Here is a 27,377-nt window from a genome sequence, read left to right on the forward strand (position 1 = left end):
CCTCCCTAACCAATACACACACACACACACACACACACACACACACACACACACACACGCACACCCCAAATGTCTATGAACAGATGAATGAATAAACAAAATGTGATATAGCCATACAGTAGGATATTATTCGACCTTAAGAAACAAAATTGGGATGCCTGGGTGGCTCAGTCGGTTAAGTGTCTGCTTTTAGCTCAGGTCATGACCCCGAAGTCCTGGGATCCAGCCCCACATCAGGCTCCCTGCTCAGCAGGGAGTCTGGTTCTAGCTCTGCCCTCGTGCTCGCTCTCTCGCTCTCTCTCTGACAAACAAATAAATACATTCTTAAAAAAAAGAAAAGGAACAAAATTCCGGTACATGCTTCCACATGGATGAAACTTTAGAATGTCATGCTAAGGTGCTAGAAGTCAGACACAGAAGGGAAAACATACAATTCCGCTTATATGAGGTAGATAGAACAGGAAATTCGTAGAAGCAGAAGGTAAAATCGCGGTTGCCAGGGGCTGAGGTGGAGGACAGGTTGTTGTTTAGTGGGTAGAGTTTCAGACAGGGATGATGAAAAGGTTCTGAAGATCACAATATTTTTTTTTAAGTGCAACAGGAACTTTTAAAAAATGCTCCCAATAAATATAGGTGAGGGTTCTAAGAATTTTACCTCATCCAAATATGACATCTCAAAAAAATCCAAGTTTCAACCCATTCTTCGTTCTGAAGGTGGATGCTCTCGCATACCAGAACCCCGTCAGGAGTCCCTCAGGCTCCTCCAACAGTGCGCCCTGGTTAGAGTTCAATGAATATGTGTGGAATGACTTTTCTCAATTCGAAGGAAGGCCCAGAACCCAGTCTGGGATCGGGATAGAGAGCTAGATTGCTGTATGTAATTCAGTCACATAAATTTTTTAGTCTTGCCCCAGGGAGTTGGAGGAAAAAATTTGGAGTGGATGTTAGAACAGAGGAGAAGCATGGGAAGTAATTTAAAGGAGAGAGACAGAGCGAGAGAGGCGGCCAAGCAACATGGAGGAAAGCCAACCTTCATGAAAAAGTTGGCAAGTGAGCTATTCTCTGTGCTGAGTTTAGGCAAAGAACTTCAAGATGGAGATAATTAACACTGGGAAATGGAACTAGGGATGAGCGCAGGACCAGAAACTCCAAGGATCTCCTTGAAGCCTGTAGGTAGCATGCTTCATACTGTATTATACATGAAAAGTGTGCACACACATACACACACATAAATACATATGTGCATATGTTTTTAGATGTTCGTGTGCACAAAAATACACACACCAGGATATAACTATTCATACATGGGTACATACATTTATAATGCTGTATATGTAGATAAATGTATAAAATCTCACTGGTTTTATAGAAAGGATGTCTAGAACAATTATGCTCTGATTTTACTATGAAGAACCACATGATAACATAAAATTCTCATGCTGAACACACACTTGTGGCACTTTCACATTAGCTACAATAATTTATAATCACAACTCTTTGTTAAATGCTTCAGTAATGGTCCATCCATATTGGTCACAACATCAGTACAATAGCATGGGCTATGCACAGTTTACCCACATCAGCTTGCTGTCTCTCTCTCTCTCTGCGACCTCCAATCGAATAGCATGTCGGTATATTAAAAAAAAAAAATTAGCGAACAATTGTTGGTTTTGTAAAGTCAGTTATCACCAACTGGCCGTGACACAGGCACCGCAGAGTTCAGTGCTCCTTAGAATGACCTGGGCAGTCTTCCTAGGTACCACCCCTTAGCCGTTCATATTTACAATACTCTGGACGGTGAGGGTAAAGACAGGAAGAAGGAAATAGAGCCACGTTAAGGGTCGTATACCGCTTCCAGAACCAACCGGTCTTGGCAAGCTCAGCTATTATGGACTGAATTATGTCTCTCCCAAACTCATCAGTTGAAGCTCTAACCCCCGGTACCTCAGAATGCGACTATTTTTCATTCTTTAAATAGGGTCTTGAAAGAGGCGATAAAGCTAAAATGAAGCCCTCAGGGTGGGCTTTAATCCAATCATGCTGGTGTCCTTATAAGACAAAGAAATCTGGACACAAAAGGAGACGCCAGGGGTGCACACAGAGAGAAGATCACAGGAGGAAGCAGCGAGAAGGTGGCCATCTGCAAGCCAGTGAGAGAGGTCTCAGAAGAAACCAAATTAACTGACACATCAGTCTCAGACTTTAAGTTTCCAGAATTGTGAGAAAATACATATCTGTTGTCCAGGCCACATGGTTTGTGATATTTTGTTACGACAGCCCGAGCAAACTAATAAACCAGCCCTTCTTACCTGTCTCAGAGACGGCTCACCGCCTGTAGGAGTTGGTTTGAAATGTGTCACCACAATATGGTTCTCTTCATTTTCCCACCTGGGATGCCAGAAATCAGGGCAGTGAAGGCCATTAATGTCCCTGTATGTGGGAAGAAGACATTGGAAAATTACTCACCAACAATTGAGTAATACACTTGTGTCCCTTAAGGTCTGACCACAAGCCCTCACTCTCGTGTGATTGAGTGAAGAAAGCGGACTCCAGAGGCATCGACTTCTCGATACCAGAAGCTGGCTCAGCTTGATAAAATGTGTTCCTCAGCATTTCCATGAACCAGTGTTTTGGTTGATCTGATGGAAATCACTCAAGTCTTAGGCACCAATGACGGGCTGTCCAATTGCAAAGCCCACTTGTCAGCAAAGGCAGGACCCACTGGAGAAAAGAGAAAAAGGGTGAGATGGAGTTGATGGGTTTATTAAAAGTTTTATTGCTGAAGTTAAGAGCTGTAATCCTTTCCTACTTATTTAGAAGTCTACTGCTGTACTTCATCAAAATCTGACACCATTCTGGCAGGTATTATGAAAGTGGTTGAATAATACTTGCTTAATTAGATTAATTGCCTGCTATAATTATCTGGAGAACTTCTACATCCTTATCTCCTTACTTTTTCCTCAGCTCTTTCCTCCCACGGTGTTTACCAGTGGGTGGTATGTTCAAGATGGCAGGACAATGAGAGAGTGGGAGAGAGAACGGAATTGCTGAGACCTTTGTCTCTCGAAAGACATTCCCTCCTTTATTCACCTCTAGGCCTCTAGGATCCACCTCCAGGGGAGGGAGCATCACTGCTGGGAGACATAGGGTTTAGTTCACAGCTGGAAATGAAGAGGAGGTTGGTCTGCGTTGAGGTGCATGAGAATGGAGGGTACAGATGGAGAAAGGGGACAAGAGTTTTTGAATTGTGTCCTCTGCCAGAAAACAGGTCAAAGTTATTATACTCCCATACCTGTGAATATGACCTTTTTTGGACGTAAGGTCTTTGAAGAATTAGCCAAGTTAAGAGGCCATATGACTCCAACATGACTTATGTCCCCATAAGAAGAGGAACATTTGGATACAGACACAGGGGGAAGATGGCCATCTGAGGACAGAGGCAGAGATTGGAGGGATGCTGCCACAAGCCAAGGAACACCTGGAGCCCTCGGAAGCTGGAAGAGGCAAGGAGGGGAGGCATCCTCCCCTAGAGCCTTCAGAGGGAAAATGATCTTGCCAACACGTTGATTTCAGAATTCTGGTCTCCATCACTATTGTTTGTGGTACTCTGTTACAGAAGCCCTAGGAAACTGGTACAAGGAGACCGTGTAAGGAGCTAAAGGAACCATCCTTAAAGCTCATACCTCTATAGTTCCTGAGACATAGGGAGTGCTCAATAAACATGTTTAAATTAGACCAGAATGAGAGTCACTGCCATGTACATGAGATGCACAGAACGAAAAATGGGAGAAGAAAGAATGTGTGAACCAATGTCATATAATCTTTGATTTCTTCCTTATTGGTTAGCTCAGTACTTTCCAGAGAACAGGTGCTTAATGAATATGTTGATTAACTAATTCATTTCCATCATCATCTAACACTTGTTGATGGACTCTGAGTATGCAATTCTGTGGTGAGGTCATTTGTTTTTTGGAATTGGAACAGTGATTGTTCTGAAAAAGCAACTGGGCGTCCCATCATTTGCAGTTTTACCTCCTCTTGGTGTGCAGAGGAACGAGGGTGAGGAGGACGAGGGGGCTTGACAAGAGGAAAAAGAAGAAAAGGAAAGAGAAGAGGAGGGGATGAAAAAGGGAAGGAAGAGAAGTTGCTCAGCTTTGAATGTGTGGGAAGCAGTGAGTTTCACTAATCCCTAATTCATCTGCAGAGAAAATTTCACTCCCTCAATCCTCCTTTGGGAGAGAACTGACATTACATGAAAGAATATAAGTGCCTGCCTCTGTAAGTTCTGGCTCACTGAAGCTCCTGGACCAGCAGGCTTAAAGGATCCAGGATGGGGGGAAATAATTTCAATGAGACCAGAAGCAGAATGGAAGAGAAGTGATGGTGGGACTGGCAGGAAGACTAGAGATGGGGAGGAGCCTGCCCAAAAGGGCAGTGTTGGAGTGAGATGAGGGATAGAGCCCAGGGATGGGCAGCTGCCTCAGCGATGCCTCTCTCTTACACAGTCTACCCTAAATCTGGACTCACCTGTAGGCTTCTTTCGCCCCACAGGATGTGAGCTGAGTTTGAATGTCATCTGGGAGCTCAAATGACATCTGCTAAGCCAAATCCGTAAGTTCATTAGGATATAGTTTCCATTTCCATAGTATCACAGGCAGCTGGAGCTGCAAAGATCTGGACACTCAACCAGACTGGAATGTCCAAGACAGCTCACTCACAGGGCTGGCAGTGGGTGCTGGCAGTTGGCTGGCAGCTCGGGTGAGCATGTTGTATAGAGCTTCTCACAACATGGCAGCCAGGTTTGGGGGACAAGCTTTTGAAGAGAGAGGAAGCAGAGGCTACCAGTCCTCAAAGTGACCCTGGTTAACTTCCACAGCATTCTTTTGGTTAAGTGGTCACCAGGATGGCCCAGATTCAAAGGGACGGGAAATAAACTCCATCTTCTAGAGGGAGAATGACCAAGAACTGGCTGCCATCTTTAATGAACTATAGACCGCTAATAGAGCTTTTAAAAATGGGAGTATCTTCTGTGCCCATTAAAATTGTTTGCTTTGCTTCAGTATAAACTTCTCTCCAATCTCTGTGGAGAACGTGTATTGTTTATAAAAGCTCTGTGTAAGTGGATTTTGGGTGTTTTGGAAAATCCAAACAAATATTGACTTTTACCTTCCAGAAATCTTCCTTATACCTTCCATCTCAGTGCCAAGAATTCAAAGTTCAGTTGCCCACCCCCTAGGCCCAGGCAGAGGAAAATCTGAGTTTCACAGATCAAGCTCAGCACCATCTCTCTGGGGCTGCCCCCATGCCTAATAGATGCCCAGTTGGTATCCAATGGCTTCTCAATTTCCAACATAGTTGTGTTCTATATCTGGACCTTGAGGTAGGTAATATCACTTTTAGTTCAACCACATGCTTGGCCATCTTTTCCCAGCATGACACTCTGCTAGAACAGATTTAGGAAGACCACAATTACTTAAGCCTTGTGTTGAGCCTAGTTCACCAACCCAGATACATCCCCACCCAAACAGATAGATTACGTAAGTAGTAGGTAGGTAGGTAGGTGAATGGATAGATAAATGAGTTCCCATTTGAGTCTTAGGTGATTTTTCCCATCAACTGACTTCAGCTGGGTCAGAGTCATCTTGATTCATCAGAAAAAGCCTCAAGAACATGGAATTTCAGGAGTGAAAGGTTAGCAGACGAGCCTCACTCCCTTTACTCCTAAATCTACCCACCTGCTAATTCAGTAACTGTCTCCAGCAGCCAGGGTTCTCCAGTACAAGGTCTAGCCAAAAAGTCTCCTGGTAAATGACCAGAGGAATGGATTCCTACTCAAATTACATTTGTATGACTGAGGGCCCCTTGAAGTGACTCCTTTCTCCAGCCTCCCAAAAATCTACTCTAAAGACACTTGTTACAGAGGCTAACCCAGATACGTGCTGGTAGCTCCTCTGTTACAAAATCCTAAATCCTTCCTAAAGATACCCTATTAAAAAGCTTTCATTTAAACAAACAAAACCAAAAAAAGGGCAGGGAAGCTGCCTATACACTTAAAATTTCCTCCTCTTTTCTTAATGTGTGTCAAGACCTACTTTCCTGAGTCACCCGTAATAATTCCAGGGGCACGTTAGATACCCAAACATCTCATAGCAATGACTTCTCCCAAAATGGTAACCGAGTGACCGGAGACCTGCACTGTTATTATTATTAAAGCCTTTTGTATGATTATATTCAAGCATCCCTATGTGGTCTAGACCTTACTTTTTTATTAGACATGCACTTAGTATCTTTCCTTTGTATCATATCAGTACACATAGAGCCAGCCTCAGCAGGATGACTCTGGCTGAAACGCATGAGACAACAGTGGAGAGACGAGGAAAGTGACTGCTGCTGTTAAGAAAAAGTGTTTAAAACTTGGAAATAAGGACAAAAAAAAAAGGGGGGTGGAAAGGAAAAAAAAGTAGATGTCATGTCCCTTTACTCTCTTCCTGGATATATTAGGTTGAATACACAACACACACACACACACACACACACACAGCGAATTCGTGTCCTTCCCAGAACCTCAGAATGTGACCTTATTTGGAAATAGGGACTGTGCAGATATAATGAGTTAAGATAAGGTCATACCAGAGTAGGGTGCACCCTAAATCCAGTATGGCTGGTGTCCTTCGAAGAGAAGAAAGGGAGAAACAGACACACAGGGAAGAAATGCCCTATGAAGGTAGAGGCAGAGATTGGAGTGACGTGTCTACAGGCTAAGGAACCCCGAGGATTGCCAGCAACCAGAAGAAACTAAGAGAGAAGAATAGGACAGATCCTCCCTCACAGCCACCAGAAGGAACGAGCACTGGAGATAACCCTGATCTCAGATGTCTGGCCTCTTGAACAGTGACAGGATACATTTCTGGTGTCTTGAGCACCCCAGTTTGTGTTCATTTGTTACAGCAGCTCTGGGAAGTTAATACACTGGGACAGTGTTTAACAGATTCATTCAAGTATTATTAAATTCTTAGAAGATTGTCGCTTTATTTGCTTTTTCAACTTCTTATTAGATAAATCGCCATCTCTGTGTATTTATTGTGAACTTGTAAACCTTGTCCAGTAGAGAGTCAAATAACTTCCACCTAGTAAAAAGGATAATCCTAAAGGTTATGATGTTACTGCCCTGTAGACATTAGCCATTTTTATCTTACACTTAGCAAACTTGTATCAGAATGTCTTTCCTGGTGAAGGTAATTCCTATCCTGTAATTCTTATCCTGATGGTCTGGTTTTACCGCTTCTCTAGTTCTCTCATTAGAAAGCTGAGTGACATCCTTAACATTTTTTTTCATTCTATGCATGTATGCGAGAGTCACGTTTTCAACTATTTTTTGAAAATTATACCTTAACAGCACCAGAATCATCAACTCGAAATATACTTTTGAGGTCATCTGATTCAGTGTCCCTTTAAATGCTGGAAAGAATTCCTTCCTCTGTACATTTGCCATACGTCTGTTCAGCCTATGCTTGGAGATGTTACTTCACAGGGAACTCGTGATTGTTGTTCAGGTAATCTGTTCATGGTTGGATATTTATTCTTTGAAAGTGATTTCTCAAACTGAGATACATTCTCTTTCCAAATCTTACCCATTGGTTTTAAGAGCAAGATTTATTCAATCCAAAGAAAGGGGAGCATAGGGGAAAGCTTCTAGTATTTTGGAAGGGAAAAGCAAAAATTTGAAGAAACAGTAATCAGTGTTTCTTCAGGAAGCAATCTTGTGTACTGATTTAAAAAAATGGGATCTGGCACCATGTTGCCCAATGCAAATCCCAGCTCTGCCCCTGGCTTTCTGCATGACCTTGAACAAGCTACCTAACATCTCTAAGATCGAGTCCCGTATCTATAAAATGGGGGAAATGAGCACACTCCAAGAGTTATCAGGTTCATAGAAAATCATCCGTTAACACATGTATCATATGTATGTGTCTGACACATACTAAACTATCAGTAAAGATTAACCATTATTGTTGTTAATTATTTCATGACTGTAATATTTATTTTAAATAGAGATTTAACGTAAGACAGCTGGACAGAAGAAGACAGGGAGAAGGAAAAGAGAATAGGTTGCTGAGCAAAGGAATATTAAAGATCAGGCAAAGGAAGATTGAAAAGAAGAAAGGATGGGCACCGGATGCCTCAGTTGGTTAAGCACCTGCCTTCAGCTCAGGTCATAATCCCAGGGTCCTGGGATGGAGCCCCACATGGGGCTTCCCGCTCAGCAGGAGTCTGCTTCTCCCTCTCCCTCTGAACATCCTCCCTGCTCGTATTCTCTCTCTCTCTCAAATGAAGAAATTAAAAAAATCTTAAAGAAGAAGAAGGTGGAGAAGGAGGAGGAGGGGGAGAGGAGGAAGAGAGGCCAAAGAGAGAAAAATGCAGGTTTTGAGAAGGAGTTTGTATAATTCTTGATGTGCACCCCAGGCCATGTAGGGGTGAAAGAGAAAACAGGTTAAATCATGACTCTTTCCTGGCCAGGCCACCTGGCCCTGAGTCCTGCCTCTACCCTTACAGCTGTTACTTAGCTTCTCTGTGCCTCAGTGTCCATGTCTATAAAACAGGACAATAATAGGTCTACTTTTTAAGGTGCTGCCTGGACCAAATGAATTAATACACGTAACATGCCTAAGACGGTCCTGCACAGAGTAAACCCTTTTTTATTCCCTGCTCTGACATCAAACTGTTTTCTCCAGTTACTTTAGGGCTTAAAATGGAGATTCAAATATAACTACATTGGCTAGATAAGCTTGTTTGCTTAATGTATTATTATACGCCTAGTGTTGAAAATCCACATTAAAAATGAAAATGTATGGAAATACTATGTGAAATATAATGCTTTGAGATTAAGCAAATAAAACCATTTAGCACTTCTCTCCTAAGCATTCTTAGTGTTTATACCAAAAAATATCTACACTTGGCAAATATTGATTGGCCTACAAAAGTTCTTAACCAACTCTCAAAGAGTTTGGGAATTCTAAAAACAGATGATCATGGGCCTCTTGAAAAGAGGAAAATTTAGAAATAATGAAAGAGAGCAAGTAGTTAATTTAAGAATAGGGCAGACAGCTAACTTGTTGAACTTGGGTTAAACAGGTGAAAATATGTTTTCCCCAAGTTAGACAACATATGAGTGGGAGATTTGTATTATTTAGCCTCATTAAATATTCTTTAGCTTAAGAGGAAAAAGGTATCTATTCCAACCTATACCCTGCATTCAATTTTCTTCTTAGCTCCTCAGAGACCATGGTCCATATAATTTTTTTCTTCCTTTATCGTCAACCTCTCCCTCTCTTCTGGTTCTTCTCAACATAAAAACCAATTAAAATCTTTCATGTATTAATAGTAAAATTCTCCCTTGACACTCTATCCCCTTCCGGATGCCATCTGGTAAAACGTTCTCATGGCTACCTCTCCAACATCCATTGCTCCCAACAGAAACTCCAAATTGCCAACCCACCAAATGCCCCCCACACCCTGTGATTTAGCGAAAGAAGACTGCATTACAGTTAAGACTGATCAAACTATGCTGGTTCTCTTCCCAGGATGGTAGATGACCTAAGGATGTCCATGTGGCCAAGATCTCAGGTTGGGAGTTTCTAGGAAAGATTTCCACCCTCCTAGGAGTCAGACATCAAAGGAGAAGGTTCCTTCCTGCTTGTAGATCTTTCCATTCCAAATAAGATTCCAGGAACTGAGAGAACCATTTTATACCATGAGGGGAACTGAAATGACTCCCCAACAAGGATGGCAGAGCAAGGAGATGGAAAGAACCTGGTTCCTTGATGTGTGAGCCAACCCTGGAGCAAACAACCTCTGTCTACCTTGACTGTGGCAAGAGTGTAAGTGTACAGGGACTCTGGTTCCCTGCTTGCTTGCCACCCACCTCACTTAGAAGTGCCACCAAGGAACCCAGATACACTCAATAGTAGTGCCAGCCCTCAAGGTGTCCCCATCAGAAGCAAAAGTGTGGCACTGGGCAGGGGCTCCACACCACCTGTCTTCAAACAATTATGTAGTTTCCCTCCAAAAGGCTCAAATGGTTCATCTCCTTTGAACAACTTTTTTTTCAAAAAGATTTTATTTATTTGAGACAGAGAGAGGGAGAGAGAGAGAGAATACAAGCGGTGGGGGAGGGGAGAGGAAGAGGCAGAAGCTGACTCCCCGCTGAGCAGGGAGCCTGACTTGAACCTTGATCCCAGGACCCCAAGATCATGACCTGAGCTGCAGGCAGATGCTTAACCAACTGAGCCACCCAGGCACCCCTCCCTCCAACTTTTGACACCTGCTACTAAAAAGAGAGAAAGAGAAAACATATGGGGGGGAATGGGAAGACAATGCTTACCATCTTCTCAGTTTTAGTTCTTTCCAGCCCCAAATACCAACCTTGTTAGGGGTTTCCAGGGTTCTTTAAATCCCCAGCTACATCCCTCAGTTGTGCACCCAGTCTTGGCTCCACTAAGAAATGCTCTGGCTAAATTTACAATGATATGGATGGAACTAGAAGGTATTATGCTGAGTGAAGCAAGTCAAAGAAAGACAAGTACCAAATGATTTCACTCATATGTGGAATTTAAGAAACAAAACAGATGAACATAGGGGAAGGGAAGGAAAAATAAAATAAGATGAAAATTGAGAGGGAGGCAAACCATAAGAGACACTGAACTCTAGGAACCAAACCGAGGGTCGCTGGGGGAGGGGCCGTGGGGAGAAAGGTAACTGGTGATGGGCATTAAGAAAGGCATGTGATGTGATGAGCACTGGGTGTTATATACAACTGATGAATCACTAAATTTTTCCTCTGAAACTAATAGAAAGAAAGCAAGCAAGCAAGAAAGAAAGGCAGGCAGGCACTGGCTTTTAAAAAAGAAAAGAAAAAAAGCAATGCACTGGCTGTTTGACTCAGTACCTCTTGTGCCCCTTTTTCCTCATAGGAAATCCTCATAGGATTAGGATAATGATAATCACTCGTTAGAGCTTTTGTGAGAATTTTTAAAAATAACTGTTTAGCACAGTGCCTGGCACACACTAAGCACTCAACCAACCTGTTTTCTGCATGTGATGGTGACCCTGACCCCCTGTCCAAGGGATGGGGGTCAGTGTATGAACACACAGCAGCGAGGTATTCTCTGCATCTCGTACTTTTTTTTAAAGATTTATTTTAGAGAGAGTGAGAGAGACTGTGAGTGAGGGGAGGGTCAGAGGAAGAGGGAGAGAGAGAATCCTCGAGCAGACTCCCCAGTGAGTGTGGAGGCCAGTGAGGAGCGTGATCCCAGGACCCTGAGATCTTGATCTGAGATGAAATCAAGAGTTGGCTGGTTGGCGGCTTGACTGACTGAGCCACCCAGACATGCCTGCACCTCATACTTCTTAATAAACTGTAAGACTGGGGTGCCTGGGTGGCTCAGTCAGTTAAACATCTGCCTTCGGCTCGGGTCATGATCCCAGGGGCCCGGGATCGAGCCCCATATCAGGCTCCTTGCTCAGCGGGGAACCTGTTTCTCCCTCCCCCCTCTGCTGCTCCCCCTATTTGTGCTCTCTTGTTCTGTCAAGTATATAAATAAATAAAATCTTCAAAAAAAATAATAAACCATAAGACTGTGAAAGGTGGAATCAGCACCATGTTCACCTTAATATTCACAGAGCCTGCCCTTCCCTGGCATGTAGTAAGATGATATTTTGATTGCGGCTGGCTCAGCAATTTACGGAATAGAATTCCGCTGGATTAAGCCAGGAGATTCCAATTCTAATTCCAGCATCACCAATATCAAGTATGACTTTCAAAAATCTTCTGTTTGTTTTTTTAAGATTTTATTTATTTATTTGGCAGAGAAAGACACAGTGAGAGAGAGAACACAAGCAGGAGGAGTGGGAGAGAGAGAAGCAGGCTTCCCACTGAGCAGGGAGCCGGATATGGGGCTCTATCCAAGGACCCTGGGATCAGGACCGGAGCCGAAGGCAGCTGCCTAACTGACTGAGGCACCCAGGCACCCCAGAAATGTACTTCTTTTTGGAGAGACATTGTTGACCACCTGTTCTGTGGGAGGCACAGCAGCTATAAGGGTACAGTACTTAAAACGCCCATAGCCCTTACCTCCACGGAATTCACAGTCTAATGTTGGAGATAGACTTCATATAATGATCACATGGTTAGTTAGTTACACTTCTGATAAGAACAATGAGAGCATGTACAAAAGGACCCAAGGGTATTTGGGGAGATAATTCAGGGAAGGCTCTTCTGAGAAATTGACACTTGAGCAGTGACCTGAAAGATGAATTAATGTTAGCCAAGGGTCACGAGGAGAGCATGGGAAAGGGCTGCTGGGTATGTGAACAGCCCAAGATGGAAAGGAGCATAGCACACTCGAGGACTATAAAAGACCAAGGGGGCTGAGCTCAGGAAACACAGGTGACAGGCACATGAGACCATTCAGGAGCAGTAGACAAGGGGCCGGTCATACAGCATCATTCGGATATTCTCACACAATGTCTCTGTTGATTTCCGCTGAAGGATTCTATCTGTACCCAACCAAAACTTGTAACTCAACCATGATTTCACAAAAGGATTATGTCCCAATCTGCTCTTTTCCCAATAAACTGATTGTCACTAAATCCAATCTGCGATCTGTTAAACTATTTTTACCCTCTATAAATAAACCCATTAAATTAAAATCTCCTAGCTTCAGCACTAAGCACAACACATTTTAAAGTTTAATCTGTATTAGTTAATTAATTAAGAAAGTCTAGAGACAATCAGCGAGACAACAAATTGAGCCCTGATTCATAGCCCTGGCCAATTTCTATGGTGTAAATACCCTAGCAATGGCCAATTGCGATCTGCCAATGTGACATCACTGCATGTGGGTTGGGAAGACAAAAGCGCAGCAGCATGACATTTTTATATGTGGCAGTGGAAATGGAAAGAAGTGGGCAGAACTGATCGACATTGAGCAAGTACAATCTTGGTGATTTGTTAGATGCCGAGGGTTTGGAAAATACTGGGCAGGTGGCAGTAGCATCACTATTGCAAGGAGCCCTGAGGAGGCAAAAGCAGTGGAAGCCTGTATTCTATTTGGGATGTCTTCCATCCCGGGTGCCAGTGCCACAACCAGGCAGAAGCCGCAGAAAAGGATTTGAAGCTCAAATAAATAAGGACTGGCGTTGTAAACCTGAGATATATTGATTGAAACGCTGGCAGTGGATTAAATCATAAAGGGAAAATTGTAGCATGAAAGGGCTGAGACCTTAAAAATATGTCCTTTGGAAGTCATCCAGCAGCAGATGAGAGCAGTAAGGCAACTGGGGTAAAACAGGAGAGCAGCACATGACTACCACCAAAAGAAGAGTGTCTGAGGAAGAATTTTGCTGAGAGATCGAGTAAAATGAAAAAGGAGAGCATCCTTTGGATTTAGTGATTACGGGTGACCATAGGAATGGCAATTCCAGCGCAATTGTGGAAAGCAAGAAGTGACTGGAAATTGAAGTACCAGAGAAGGGAGGGGGCCGTGGGGACCACCGGCTCTTTTAACTTCAGTTATGGGGAGAAGAGAAGGGATCCAGTGGCCGCTGGAAGGGTGGGGTGAGGGGCAGAGGAACTCTTGGGACTGATTAAAGTGAGATGATTGGAGTCCCGTCAAGAGGGAGGGACTGATCTCAGACTGGACTCTGTGATACTGGGGGGGAAGCGGGGAATGGAGGGTGGAATCAGGGCTTTAGGGAAGTTTGAGTGTTTTGGAGGCGGAAAGTGGAAAAGGATTTCTCTCTTTTTGTAGAGGCAGCAAAGTCATCTCCGGACATGGGCGTTACTGGCGGGTGGAGAGGCGATCCGATGGGGAGTGAAAGTTTCGGACAAAGTGACTACCGCTGTGAGGGCCGCCTGAATGTCGCCTGGCCCGGTGAAGGGCCCCGGCGGGGTTCGTGCGTCCGCAGGAGAATGAAGACCTGAGCCCGAGGAAGAGGATCGGTAACAGGCGGCAGGGCCGCGGATGGAAGGTCGTGGCTTCCGCTCTGTTCTGAGAGGCACCGAGGGAGACCCACAGATTGGAGACAACTCCTCCCAGACAGGAAGAAGGCAGGCAGGCAGAACTGGAGACACAGATTTAGCCCAACTCCTCCTTGGGCGGAAGAGTCGGGAAGGTTCTCCTCCAGCTCCCGTTCCTGCGGGGACGCGCAGCCGACAGCGCGAGGAGCGCAAGACAGAGCCCGGGGCAGGGTCCTGCGCCCGCCGACCGCGGGAGACCGGCTGCCCCGCCCTCCGCCCGCCCTCCGCCCCGGGGGCCAAGCTGGGGCCGCCCCTTCCCGCCGGGCCTCGCCCGGCCTCCGCGCCCAGAAGTCGCTTCCTGCACTCCCGCCGACGCCGTCTGTCCCTGCGCCTCTCTCGCCGCCGACTAGCGCCCTCCGGCCCGACGTCACCGGCGCGTCCGCCAATGAGCTGAAGAGGAACGGGCTGCGGCGCGAAAGTGACCGCAGGAGCAGCCAATGGCCGCGAGGAGAGGGCGGGCGGAGGCGGGAGACTGAGAGGGGGCGCCCGCGCGCGTGGGGAGCGGTGCGGGCGGCGCGCGGCGCAGGAGGGAGGGGGCGCGGCGGGGGGGGCGGGGGCGCGGCGCGGGCGGCCCCTCCCCCTGCCCAGCTCCGGGCGGGCGCCGAGAGCGGCGGGAGTTTCCGCGCCCGGGAGGGAGATGCGGCCGCCGCTCGGGCTCCTTGCAGGTAACGCGCGGGGCGGCCCCTGCAGGGCCGAGCGGCGGAGCGTGCGGCCAGGCGACCGGAGTTGAGCGCGGAGCGGTCGCGGGGTCCCCGCTCTTGCCGCGCCCCGAGCCCCGCGGGCCGGCTCGGGCCCGGCGGCAGTGCTGCGGGGAGTTGGCTCCAGGACCTGGGCTGCGGCTGGGGCCGGGGTCACGGGGGACACGAGCCTCGAGCGCCGTGAGCCCGGGTGTAAGCTGCATGCGGGACAATGGGCGCGGCGTGGAGGGTGCGCGCTCCGCCCTCCCGTACCCCGGACCCCTGCGCCCCTTCCGCCCCGGGCGGTGGTCACCGCCGCCACCCCTGTCTGCCCCCACTGCGCGGGCGCTTGGTCGCCCCGGGGCGCACCAGGCGCCTGCGGCGCTTCCCCGGAGCGGCCACCTGGCCGCGGGGCCCCGCGCCTGGCCGCCAGCTGGCCGCGGCGCCGGCGATGGCTGGGCACAGCCGGGCCTCTTGGCCGCCTGCCCTGGGTTAAAGGCGGGTCCCCTGCAGCGCCGCCAGCGCCAGCTCCTCGGTGCTGCCTGCCGAGCGCGGCGGCGGGAGAGCCGCGTGCCACCGGCCGGGGTGCCCGGGGCCGCCGAGCTGTCACTTCCCCGCGCGGGTTTGGAGTTTAGGGAAGCCGAGCAGGTGGCGCAGCCGCCGCCTCACCTCCTGCGAACTCCGCGGGGCTTCTGGTCTTGTTGATGTTTTGACTGTGGGCTCTGTGTGTGTGTGTGTGTGTGTGTGTGTGTGTGTTTCTTTTTCTTTTTTCTTTCCTTTTTTTAAACCACACACAAAAGAAGGGAGGAGTTAGGGGGAAAAAAAAAATCAAGCCAGCGCGCTGTGAATCATCCCACACTGTTATCTCTGGAAGAGAATGGATGGGGAGAATTCCTTGAGGAACGATTACAGTAACGACTGACTGGATCCCCTCCCTGTCCCCTCTCCCGGCAGTCCTGACCATGCCTGGCACACCCCCAGATGGACGTGGGGTGAAGCGATGCTGGCTGACTTCGATGGGAAATGGCTACATGCTAGCAAGCTGGAAACTTTCTGGGACAGTGTAACTGTGAATGTCGAACCACACGTAGTCATTCTTGCTGTAAACCGGCATGGCTCTCTCCTGGTAGTGAATTAAAAAGAGGAGAGGCTATGGCAACAGGAAGATACTTTGAGTAGCATTTTTTTCCCCAGCTCTGCCTGGCAGAGGAGGGAGGTGGAGATGACAGGCTCCCATACCTTGAGGGCCCCAAGAGAGAAGGGGCCAGTTCAAGCACCCAAGATGCTGGGTCAGAAATGATGGGTGTACTTTACTCAGATTTCCAGAAGCACGGTCTCATCTCAGCCTGGCACAGGGCAGCTTGCATTTGGAGGGAGTGTTACTGATGAGGTAGAAAGGTGGGCCAGAGGCCCGCAGGCACTTCCACGCGTGTGGAGGAATATTCTGTAGGAGGTCACTGGTGCTCATGTTTCTGGGTGAACCTTTTAGCTTTAGCCGTACCATTCTTCTTGCCTGCAATCCAAGGCAGCTCTGTCACCTGTCACTGGGTCCCCAGGGTTCGTATCTCTGTGACTTTTGTTTTGGGAGTAGGGTCCTTGTTTGAGGTCTTTTTAACCATCGATGATGGTTTGATGTGTTTTAACCCTGCCAGTAGAAGCTTCATATTAGAAGTTTTGCAAAACTGAGAATAAAGAGCCTTTTGCTTTGTTCCAAATTCGATTACTGAACGGTCCAAAATGAGCACAGGAGTCAGGGGTCAGAGCGATGGCTCTATGCCTGGTCAGATCCACTGTGGACGGAGCCTGAGGTCTAAATGAAGCTCCCTTCTTTTCACTTCCTATGGTGAATTTACAATCAAGCCACGCCCCAGAGCCAGGGCTCCCTGGCAGGACACCTGGAGGACAGGAAGGGGGCAGTGCAGTCCAGGACCCGTTAAGAGAAAAAGAGAATGTGCGCCTTCCTCTTTCATGGCCTGCGTACCAGAAGAGGTGGAGGGGTGGTCCACCTGTCTCCACTACCTCATTTTAGCAGAACTTCTCTTGAGCACCAGGCCCGGCTGGGAGCATCCCAGAACGAGGCCAGTTCACATTGGAGGAAGTGAGGTTGGGAGCACGGTCCCTGTTTTACACTGGATGTACACCAGCCAAGTACACAGTTCCCTGGGCCCAACCAAAGAAGGGCACCCTTTTCTCAGTGATACCAGGACACCGGATGGGCTACTGCTGGCCGGGGTTGGGAACCCAATCCACAGGAATAAAGAATTGATGGCCCCATCGGCTCTCCCTAGATGAGAGATCAGGACCAGGCACTGGGAACCAGTTTCTCCAAAATAGTAACAATAATGGGAACTAAATGTTTCCATACATTCTCTCTTCTAATCCTTATGACAACCTCCTGAAGTATGCAGTGGTACTCTGTTGTGCCGATGAGGAACTGATCTTCGAGTTCTCAAAGGTAGCAAGTCCAAGTCTGCCTGCCTTCAGAGCCCATGCTCTTAACCCCTGAGAGCTTTGCATAGGTTCCTAGCACTTTGGAGCTTTTATTGCACTTGCTAATCCACAGTATTTTCTGAACTATCCCAGTGTATACATTAGTCATCATGGCTTCAATGAAAAGGGCATTTTTGAGTATTTTACAGTACAGCAAAGTGGGGAGAACCTTGGTGACTTGGGAGAGAAGCTACAATGAGGAGACAGGAGTCCAGGAGAAAAGATTAAGATAGAGGGCGAGGAATGGGGCAGACTCAAGGTTCCCTGATGTCCCTGCAATAAAAGGGGAGATCATTCTGCGATTGACTCAACCATCCTGGTGATGCTCCAGGAGTCCAGGCCCGGCGCACCAGGGCACTGCCGATGTTCGGGTCCACAGTCTGCTTTCTGTACATCTTGGCTGTCACCTGAGTACCAAAATGATTCACCTGTATTACAAATACTCCGAAATGAAAAGTGGGCTAGGACAGTGCATTTAAGAGCACAGGTTATCTCTTGTTTTGGTATTCTTTTGTGAATAATATTCAACTATGTGGGCCTAAGACCGGTAACATCAAGACCAGCTCTGTGACCTTTCATCGGCTCACAGCTCTTGTGCATTTAAAACTGATGTGTTTTAGGGCCCCTGGGTGGCTCAGGCAGTTAAGCATCCAACTCATGAGCTCAGCTCTAGGTCCTGATTTCAGGGTCATGAGTTCAAGCCCTGCTATAGGAGCTCGATAGACCCTTACTTAAAACAACAAGAACTGATGTATTTTCCTCTACATTAATTTTCCAAATCTAAGCATACTTTTATTCCCTCTGTGTTAAGTCATGGTATCTTTCTAACGGCATGGTCTTTGTGATTTTTCTTTTTTCACATTTTTGTTTGTTTTGCTTTGCTTTTTTAATAGCAGTTCCTTTAGCTGAAATGTAGACACTGTGGTAGTGGCCTGCATGGTGACCTGTGTTGAATTTGCCAGTCACTTGGGTATCACCAGTGGTCTGTCCTTCCAGTGGAAGAGAGAAAGGCAGCAGATAGTCGCTGGACTGTTTCCCCCCAGCATTTGCTGAGAGTGTGAGTTACATTAGGTGGGAGACGCTTGAGAGACCCGCAGTGAGAGAGATGCAGAGCCTTTCCGGGTTGTAACCCAGACCTCTCTCTGGCACCGGGAAAGGGCAATGTTGTCAGAGGATGATGTGTCCCGTCGACTGTTGGATCTTTCTCCACATTCGCTCAGACGAAAGCCTATAAAAAAGATACCTGAGACCTCGGGTGGCCTGTTTGGCTGACTTCTTATTGATTCCATCGTCTGGGTATTCCCTTGGAGGCCTGGAAACAAATACATCTAATCTGCCTTCCCAGCCAAGGGCGCTGGGATTCTCTGCCATCTTAGCATGAAAGGACTGGGGGGCCAGGTCCCTTCCTAGTGCAGACAATAAGCCAAAATACTAAAGGGGATTTTAAGAAATGGTTCTGTGACAGTGCTTTTTCCCTTTTTAAAGAAAGTGCTTATAATCATAGTTACCTCCCCTGAGCATTCATTAAAGCCAGGCAGCAGTTCTAAGCACTTTAGATGGGTATTTTGTTTAATGGCAACCACGTAAGGGAGAACAGTTTTCCCCATTGTAGAGGTTAGGAAACTGAGGCCAGAGAGGTTAAGTAATTTTTCCAAAGTAACACAGGATTGGAACCTGAGCAGTCTGAGCCAAACAGAATACTGGTAAATACAAACAAAGCACCTGCTGAGGGTGTAGTGGGGATAGGGACAGATCAAATGTGATTTGCAGGGTAGTTTGAAATTCAGGCAAGTTCCAAGGCAGGAAGCTCTCAGGCAGCTCTCACCACTGGGAAGTTCTTATGCTTTGCTGAGTGGCACAGGAAGTGGACTCCTAAAGGACAGGTGACAAGCACAAGACCATAGAACTAATAAATGGCAAGATGGAGAGACAGCCCTTTCTGACTTAAACATTTTGTCTGTTTGGGGAAAAAGTTAAAACATAAGAGTGTGTTCTTAACTTGATTCTTTCATCAACATTGAAGGTCATAGCCTTACCCGGACTAGCTTCCCCCCTTCTCCTTTAAGACTCAGTTCAGCACTTTCTGGACTAAGGTACTGTCCTTAAGTGTTCTCTCCTTCCTGTCTGCATGTGAACCTCTCACCTGGCCTTCGATCCTGGGCCCCGCCTCGTCATCTGTGTTAAAACTCATCTCTCTGAATTTTCACCTGACATGAGTGTCTGTAGCTTGAGAGACTATAAGCTCTTTCAGAATAGGACCATGTTTGGGACTCCTGGGTGGCTCAGTGGGTTAAGCCTCTGCCTTCGGCTCAGGTCATGATTTCAGGGTCCTGGGATCGAGTCCCACATCAGGCTCTCTGCTCAGTGGGGAGCCTGCTTCCCCTCTCTCTCTGCCCATCTCTCTGCCTACTTGTGATGTCTCTCTCTCTGTCAAATAAATAAATAAAAATCTTAAAAAAAAAAAAAGAATAGGAGCATGTTTATACCCTAACGCATGCACGCACACACACACACACACACACATACACACAAAAACACACAATGTGCTAAGACCCCACAAGGAGTATTTATTGATTTCTCTTGATTGGAAGACGCAACATGGCAAGTTTTGTTTGTTTTTTTTTTTAACTGGTATAAACTGGTTCAAGGACTATAAAAACAATTTGCCTTATGGGGTTGATATATACAGGATTCCCCCAAATCAGTGTTTTTTCTAAGATAATCCAATATCAGAAACCCAAGGGCTTCTGGTCTCGTAAGTTGCAGGTGGGCCCAGGAGAGTTTACATGTGTCCCAGGTGACTCTACTGCCCATAGAAAACCACAACTTGAGGTTTGCAATGATTGCATCCTATAAACTCGCAGCATAGATGGCCGTGTAGTTCTTACTCACTTAAGGTGCATGTGTCCACTGTGCAAACATTCCTAACAGCGTGTTTATGAATATTTGTGTCTTGTCATTTTTCTTGTAGATTTCTAACCAGCATAATGCTGGAGCGAGAGGCTGGCAGCCGGCAGTTTGCAAAATGGCCGAGCTGGACGCGGATTTGGACCACATCCTTCCATCTTCGGTTCTTCCGCCTTTCTGGGCTAAGTTAGTGGTGGGATTTGTTTCCCTCGTGTGTTTCGCACGTAGCTACGATGGAGATTTTGTCTTTGATGACTCAGAAGCTATTGTTAACAATAAGGTTTGTATCATAACTCCTTTTTGGGAAACTTATGTTAATTAATCATTTGCCTGTTTCTCATTAATAATCAAAGTTTGAGTTGAATAATTCCGTGTTAAACTTTACTTCCGCGTTTGCCTGGGCCCCAGTAGAGTTCTAGATTTCTCACCTGTCTGGTCACATCTCCCCAATTTAGGGTCTCTTTTATTGTTGGAAGCAGGGTCTCCAACCTCCGTCTGACCTCAAGCTGTACCCTCCCCACGTGCCCTGTCCAGGGCCCCGGTCTACACATGTATCAGAGAGACCATTTCTCAGATTGCAAAGCAAGGAAGGGCAAGGCATTGCAGACTAAATATTTCAGGTTTTATGACAGATTTGCAGAATTCTAGGCCACAGCTGTTCTCCCCAGCCCCCCAGCCCCAATATGCATTGGCTGCCGTGATGGGCAAGGCTGCTCACCTGCAAAGAGGCGTGTCCTTAGCAGCAGGCAACGAGTTGGCGCCTTCTTTGTCCTTTGCAGGCAGCCGCTGGAGGATGAGTGTGCTGTCCTCGGAAGCTGCGGTTCCTGCTCATTTCTCATTGGGAGACTCAGATTTGCTGAGTTTGCAAAATCCCAGCTAGTTTTGCTCACCAGTGGGTGCTGTATCAGTGCAGGGAAAATGATCCGGTCTTTCACTAGCTAGAGATAGGGAAGATGAAGTAGGTTGGGGGGAAAAGAAGAAAAAGATTCAAGGGAACTCAAAGAAAATCAGACTGAGAAACTTGGATGTAGGGAGAGCCCAGAGGAGAAAGAATGCAGACATGGCACTGATTAGAGTCTCTCTGACAACGCAGTCACTCAACAGATGCTTTATGTGTGTGCTTTAAGCAGGGAAGAGAACCTGGAGGGATATACTGATCTCTTTCTCTCAGGTAGATGCAACTGTCCCAACTCTTCGCAACACTGTGGTTGAATGCTCTTAAAATTGCTCTTAAAAATGCTCTTAAAAAAGAATCCAGGGATGCCTGGGAAGCCCAGTCAGTTAGATGGCTGCCTCTGGCTCAGGTCATGATCCCAGCCTCCTGGGATCGAGTCCCGCATCGGGCTCCTTGTTCAGCGGGGAGCCTGCTTCTCCCTCTGCCTGCTCTGCCTACTGCTCTTCTCCTGCTCCCACTGCTTGTGTTCCTCTCTCAGCTGTGTCTCTCTGTCAAATAAATAAAGATTTTTTTAAAAAATCCATCAAGGCATGGATTCTTCCAAATGAGAAAAAGAAAGTCATTTTCGTATTGAAAATGTTGAAAAAAATTCTCTGTGGCCAACACGTGTTCTGTGGGGCGAGGGTGGGATGGGACTGAGGGCGACTCATGCAGGTTTTGTCTCTACTTGATTTTCTCTCTTTTGATGACACGGACTACAGCGTCCTTGATGTTTGTTTTTAATCCAGGATCTTCCCTGGTCATTTTCTTCCAGCTCACCCCGAAGTCACCGCAGCTTTCCCTTCTTTTTGAAACCGTGCTTAAAGGCAAGAGTAGCAACATCTGTAGTTCCCAGCAACCCTGTCACATCGGTGGCTTCCTCGGTCCTTGTCATTTCTAACAAGAATGTGAGAATATGACTTAATTTTAACGCCCATTCTTCATTTCATTGAGAGTTTCTTGACTTCTACTTTGACAAAGTGGGGGCTGTCTAGTGTTCCCTTAGGCCGTATGTTAAAGAGCCCTGATGGACAAGGAGGGGGAAGGCGCGGGCTCGGTTGTGCAGGGATGCCCGGGTCTGAGATCATCATTCTTTCTCCTGCCTGGGCTAAGGCAGACGAAGCCGTTCCATGGCTCCGCGGCACATTGTCTTGGCCGTGTTCTCTACAGCATCACACTGTGCCCCTTTGTTAGCTCGCTAGCCCTCCTTTCTCCCTCTCCTCTCTAATGAAAGGCTCTGCTCTGCTCATTGGCACGGTGCCCGCAGTCATGGGAAACAGGCTGCTCCGGGGTTGTTGTGGTGTTAAAGACCGCTTTCCAGATGCTTCCTTGTAGTGTTGCGTCGCCTCGTTTTCTTCGAGATGAGGGTTTTCTTTGAGACAGCGGCACGAGCAGGAATTTCAGGCACACGTCTTTTCTGTAAATCATTGGAGGAAAAACTGACCTTTCTTTCCCTAAGTGCCTGCTGTGTGGAGGCTCCACCTAATCAAATATTTAGACCTTAGCTGGTGTTCGTTTTCTGCTCGAATGGAGGGAAAGAGCCTCCGCCCAGCTCCTTCAAGGGAACGGGTTCTTCTGGACCATGCAAAAGAAGGTGGACTTCCAGCTTCGAAACTGAGCCCACCAGATTAGCGGGCGGTTCCGAGACCTTCGTGAAATACCCAACCAACCCTCAGAAGAGGGGACAGTACGCTCAAGGGCTCTGAAGCTGACACACAAGGGAAGGAAAATTCACCCTCAGAGTAGATATCAGGTGACCAGCTTTGCCTCTGTTACCCAACCGCAAGCCTGGCCCTTTGAGTCAGTAGCCGCTGAGGTCGTGAATCATTCCCGAGCTCCCCTACATGCTGTAGACACCAGTTGCTCTTCCGGGCCGGCCAGGTTGGATGTATTTCTTTTTTTTTTTTTATTTAAGATTTTATTTATTTATTTGACAGACAGAGATCACAAGCAGGCAGAGAGAGAGGAAGGGAAGCAGGCTCCCTGCTGAGCAGAGAGCCCGATTCAGGGCTCAATCCCAGGACCCTGAGATCATGACCTGAGCTGAAGGCAGAGGCTTTTTTTTTTTTAAGATTGTATTTATTTATTTGACAGACAGAGATCACAAGTAGGCAGAGAGGCAGGCAGAGAGAGAGGGGAAAGCAGGCTCCCTGCTGAGCAGAGAGCCCGATGTGGGGCTCGATCTCAGGACCCTCGGATCATGACCTGAGCCGAAGGCAGAGGCTTTAACTCACTGAGCCACCCAGGTGCCCCGCAGAGGCTTTAACCCAATGAGCCACCCAGGTGCCCCAAGGTTGGATGTATTTCTGCCTGATGCTTTCCCCACCTTGGGTGTCAGAAGCTGCAGAGACTGTCTGGGTTGGATGCAGACTGCCCCTGTTGGCATCGGGAGCTAGTCCCACAAAAAGGAGTGGGCAGGTTCCGCAGGGCATCCAGCGGTGTGATGTGTGGGTGTGCTTCTGGCTACAGCGCCCCAAACCCGGGAGCCGCCCTGGGAGTCCGTGAGCCTTGCCCTCTTCTTTAAAGCATTCCCTTTTTTTTTTTTTTTTTTTTGCTTATGTTAATCAGAGTTGATTCTAGTTCATGCAACGGAGAGCGTTGACTGATACGCTGTGCTTAGCATGTCATAATTGCTAGTCCCTAAAATATTCCTGTTTAACTATGCTTTAAAGAGAATATTAACCTTCACTTTTGTTGCTTACTCTATAGTGCTATATCTGCCCCTTCTTGTTAGACACAGTTTAAGCAATTTAGTTTTACATCTATTTTTTTGGAGATTTTATTTATTTATTTATTTATTTGAGAGAAAGGGAGAGAGCATGAGTCGGGGGAAGAGCAGAGGGAGAAGAACAGCAGACTCCACGCTGAGCCCGGAGCCAGATGCGGGGCTCGATCTCACAACCCTGAGATCAGGACCTGAGCCGAAATCCAAGAGTCAGACACAGCTGACTGAGCCACCCAGGCACCCCAGTTTTACATTTAAATGCTTCTTTAAAAGATGCATTTTTAAACATCTGTAGTATAGGACCAAATTAAATTACCTTAATAGTAAGGTAGGTATCATTTTTTAATATTTAGTGATTTTTATCTTGAACAATTACATGGAAGTTGTTTTATCTTTAACTTTTCTGTTTAGCTCGTGATCAAAAATAATGCGTGCTCTTCCACTCATGTTTTCCCTGGGCTAATTTAGAGAAATCATATGAATATGAAAGGACTATGCACGTTCAACATAGATTAAGCACCTTCTGTATACTCCCCACCTACGCAATGTGGCCCGGGCCTCCTTGACTCTCAGTCCGGTGGGGCAGTGTGCCAGGCGCTGTAAGGCCAGGGCCGAGATGCCCAGAGACCTCTGGAAGGGGAACGGCGTCCGCTGAGGAAGGTCACAGCTGGTTAAGATATGAAGGATTAAGGTTAAGACGTGAAGGTTGAGGTGGGAGGAACTGGGCTGTGAGGAGCTGAGGGGTAGCTGGCGGACACCTGCGCGTGCCCAGCCTTCGGGATGGGCGGCAGCAGGTGCTGAGTGGGGTTGGGACAAAGGTCAGAGCCTGAGGGAGATGAGCGGGCAGAGCTCGGCAGGAGCCAGAGCACCCTGGGCTGGGGCATCCACATCCGGGCTAGGCTCTGTCGTGGAGGCCGGCCGCTACCGTAGTGCTTCAAGCAGGATAGGGCAGGTGACCCAGTTTGCGTCTCGGAGAGAGCAGCCTGGGAAGTGGACCCGCTGGGAGGCCTGGCGGCGTGGTAGGTGAGAGATCAAGGCGGTTTGGGCCAGTTCGGGTGGGAGAGATGGACCAGAGCGAACGCGGAGCTCCAGGGAAGAGCTCACGGGGCGGGGGAGGGGCCGGGACGCCTTTGTTCAGGATGCCCTCTGCTGCGTCCCGCAGGACCTCCGAGCGGAGACGCCCCTCGGGGACCTGTGGCGTCATGACTTCTGGGGCAGCAGGCTGAGCAGCAACACCAGCCACAAGTCCTACCGTCCACTGACCGTCCTGACTTTCAGGTGAGGTGTGACTGCGCGGGCGGGGCGGGCTGCTGTGCCAGGCTCGGTGGGCTGAGCCTCCGGGTGCGCGGGAGGAGCGCCAGTGGATCCTGGGGGACAACGTGGTCTCACTCATGGGGGCTCCAAGAAGTGCGTGCTAATCCCAGCTGGTAGGAATGGGTCCCGGGAAGGTGGAGAGAACGCGCCTGAGGACACCGGACTCCAGGGCTGGCTTTGCCAGTGCGGATCCTGAGGGTGGAAGGATACGGAGGAGATGCTCATTGGCCCCTGTGCAAGGATGACGTGCCAACTCGGGCAACGTTCCATATTTGCACATTCCTTGGAGGTGGGGCCTTTTCTGGTCAACACGGGAGAAACAATGTGAGTCAAGGCAGCTCGTGGCGTCTAATGCCATTGTGGGGGGTTTTCCACTACGAAAATAATAAGGTAAAAACCTTCCTACTGTTACCAAGTCAGTGTGCAGAAACAAAATCAAGCTAAAAACACTCTCACCCCACTCCCCATTTGCGGGGGGGTAGATGTATTCAGCTCACCAAACCTCCCATTCTGAGCTGTTTCTCGGGCGCACGAGGCATGTGGGAACGGGCCTCTCAGAAGCAGAGAAATGATGAATGGAGCTGCTGGCCGGTGGGCAGCAGGCAGGAGTAAGAATTCCAGACCATGGGAATGTGTTTGGTTGGGTGGAAGGCTGACGGAGGAAAGATCAAGGAGTGCCTGTGTGTCTTTGGATAAGCAGATTTGGGGACTGTCTTAAACCTGGGTCCCTGGGGGGAGCCAGGACGAATGGGTGCTATGTTACATCGTCTTGGCCTGCAGTCTTGCCTTTTAGCGCTTAAAAAATCCGTTCAGCTTTCCTTTTCCTTTTCCTCTCCATGTTATCTCCTGCTCCTCCAAGATGCTCTCGGCCTCCACTTTTCCCCCTGCAGTTAATTATGCTCTCACCTTTTCTTCAACCTTCCTCACTTGATAGGCATTTTTTATCTTGCTTTTGACAAACTTCCTCTTCTCCCTGGAATACTGCTACTCACCAGCTTTCTTCTTCGGGTGGTTTGTGTTTTCTCTGGCACGCTTCCGCGCATCTGGTGTGAACCCCCTTCACTTACAGGATCAACTACTATCTGTCTGGAGGCTTCCACCCCATGAGTTTCCACATGACCAACATCCTCCTGCACGGAGGCATCTCCGTCCTCATGCTGGACGTGTTCTCCGTGCTGCTCGGCGGCCTGCAGTACACCAGTAGAGGCCGGCGGTTAAACCTGGCCCCCAGGTCGTCCCTGCTGGCCGCTCTGCTCTTCGCCACGCATCCGGTGCACACGGAGTGTGTAAGTAGTGTCCGTCCGTCCATCCGCCTGGGGCATCTGTCCTTGGGTGAGGACAAGGAGCCTGTCATATGTTGGCTTATTCCCTCAAACAGGCTTCCTTTGAAGAGTCTCATCGCAGTAGAAAGGATACAGGGCTACACCCTGCCCCACACTTGAAACAATTATTTGCGGCCCTAACAGGTCTCTCTCATGAAAAATGCCGGGTCCCTAGCGGGTGGGGGGGCGTTGAGGACTTCGTCATCACCATATGCGGTGAACTCTGGTGATGCTTCCCATCTCCCCTGTATGACCACACTGGAAAGCGTAAATGGTGACTATTTCCCGGTTTGGGGGTCTAAAGGCCAAAGCAAGGTCTTCGGCCAAGGGTCGGACTTAATTTCCCTACCTTCGCATGAGCCGTCTAGGGATAGAACTGACAATCTCACACCGAGGAGAGGCCCGCACACTTTGAGTTGCGCTGGGAAGGTGTGGGTCCCACCCTGTGCTGGGTCAAGAGCTCTTCCACCTTCCTTCCTCTCTTCTCTGCCGCCTGCATTCCTCTCTTCCCCTTGGAAGATTTGGCCCAGGAGGCCCAGGTTGCCCAGGTGATGGGGCATAGGGTCCTAACCTGCTGTCCTGCGGGCCACGTCTTTATTCCACGGAGCTGCCGTTGAATGTATTTGGTGCACATTGTACTGGGGTTGCACTAGATCTGTGAGCATTTCAAGAACCACCCGAGGCCTGCTACCATGGAACCCTTTGAAAATGAAAGTCTGCATGTTTGCTAAGTAAAAGATTCGATTTTAGCCATTCATTCTGTGAGCATGAGGTACCCAGTATAAAATACTACATATTTCTTATTACTTCTCTGCAACAGATTTCTGGATTTCATGTGTATTTAAATCCCCCCCATTTAACCAAATGTATTGAGCATCTTGATGTGAATTTCAAAATATTGAACAGAATTCCTGCCTTTAGCGTCTGCTTT

General features: G+C 47.9%; 1 protein-coding gene across 2 annotated transcripts in view; it reads left to right on the top strand.

The window, feature by feature from the left end:
• Positions 1-14,628: 14,628 nt before the first annotated feature.
• The window catches only part of TMTC4 (transmembrane O-mannosyltransferase targeting cadherins 4), a 64,129-nt gene continuing 51,380 nt past the window's right edge, over positions 14,629-27,377 (top strand). For both annotated transcript variants that reach the window (XM_032881094.1, XM_032881095.1), the window contains exons 1-4: positions 14,629-14,742; positions 20,216-20,431; positions 24,973-25,088; positions 26,194-26,410. In XM_032881094.1, coding sequence (XP_032736985.1) covers positions 20,270-20,431; positions 24,973-25,088; positions 26,194-26,410 — 495 coding nt within the window. In that variant the 5' untranslated portion in view covers positions 14,629-14,742; positions 20,216-20,269. The remainder of the gene's footprint in view (positions 14,743-20,215; positions 20,432-24,972; positions 25,089-26,193; positions 26,411-27,377) is intronic.

The sequence above is a fragment of the Lontra canadensis genome, unplaced genomic scaffold, assembly GCF_010015895.1.
Source record: "Lontra canadensis isolate GAN:19392208 unplaced genomic scaffold, GSC_riverotter_1.0 scaffold73, whole genome shotgun sequence".
Lineage (NCBI taxonomy): Eukaryota > Metazoa > Chordata > Mammalia > Carnivora > Mustelidae > Lontra > Lontra canadensis.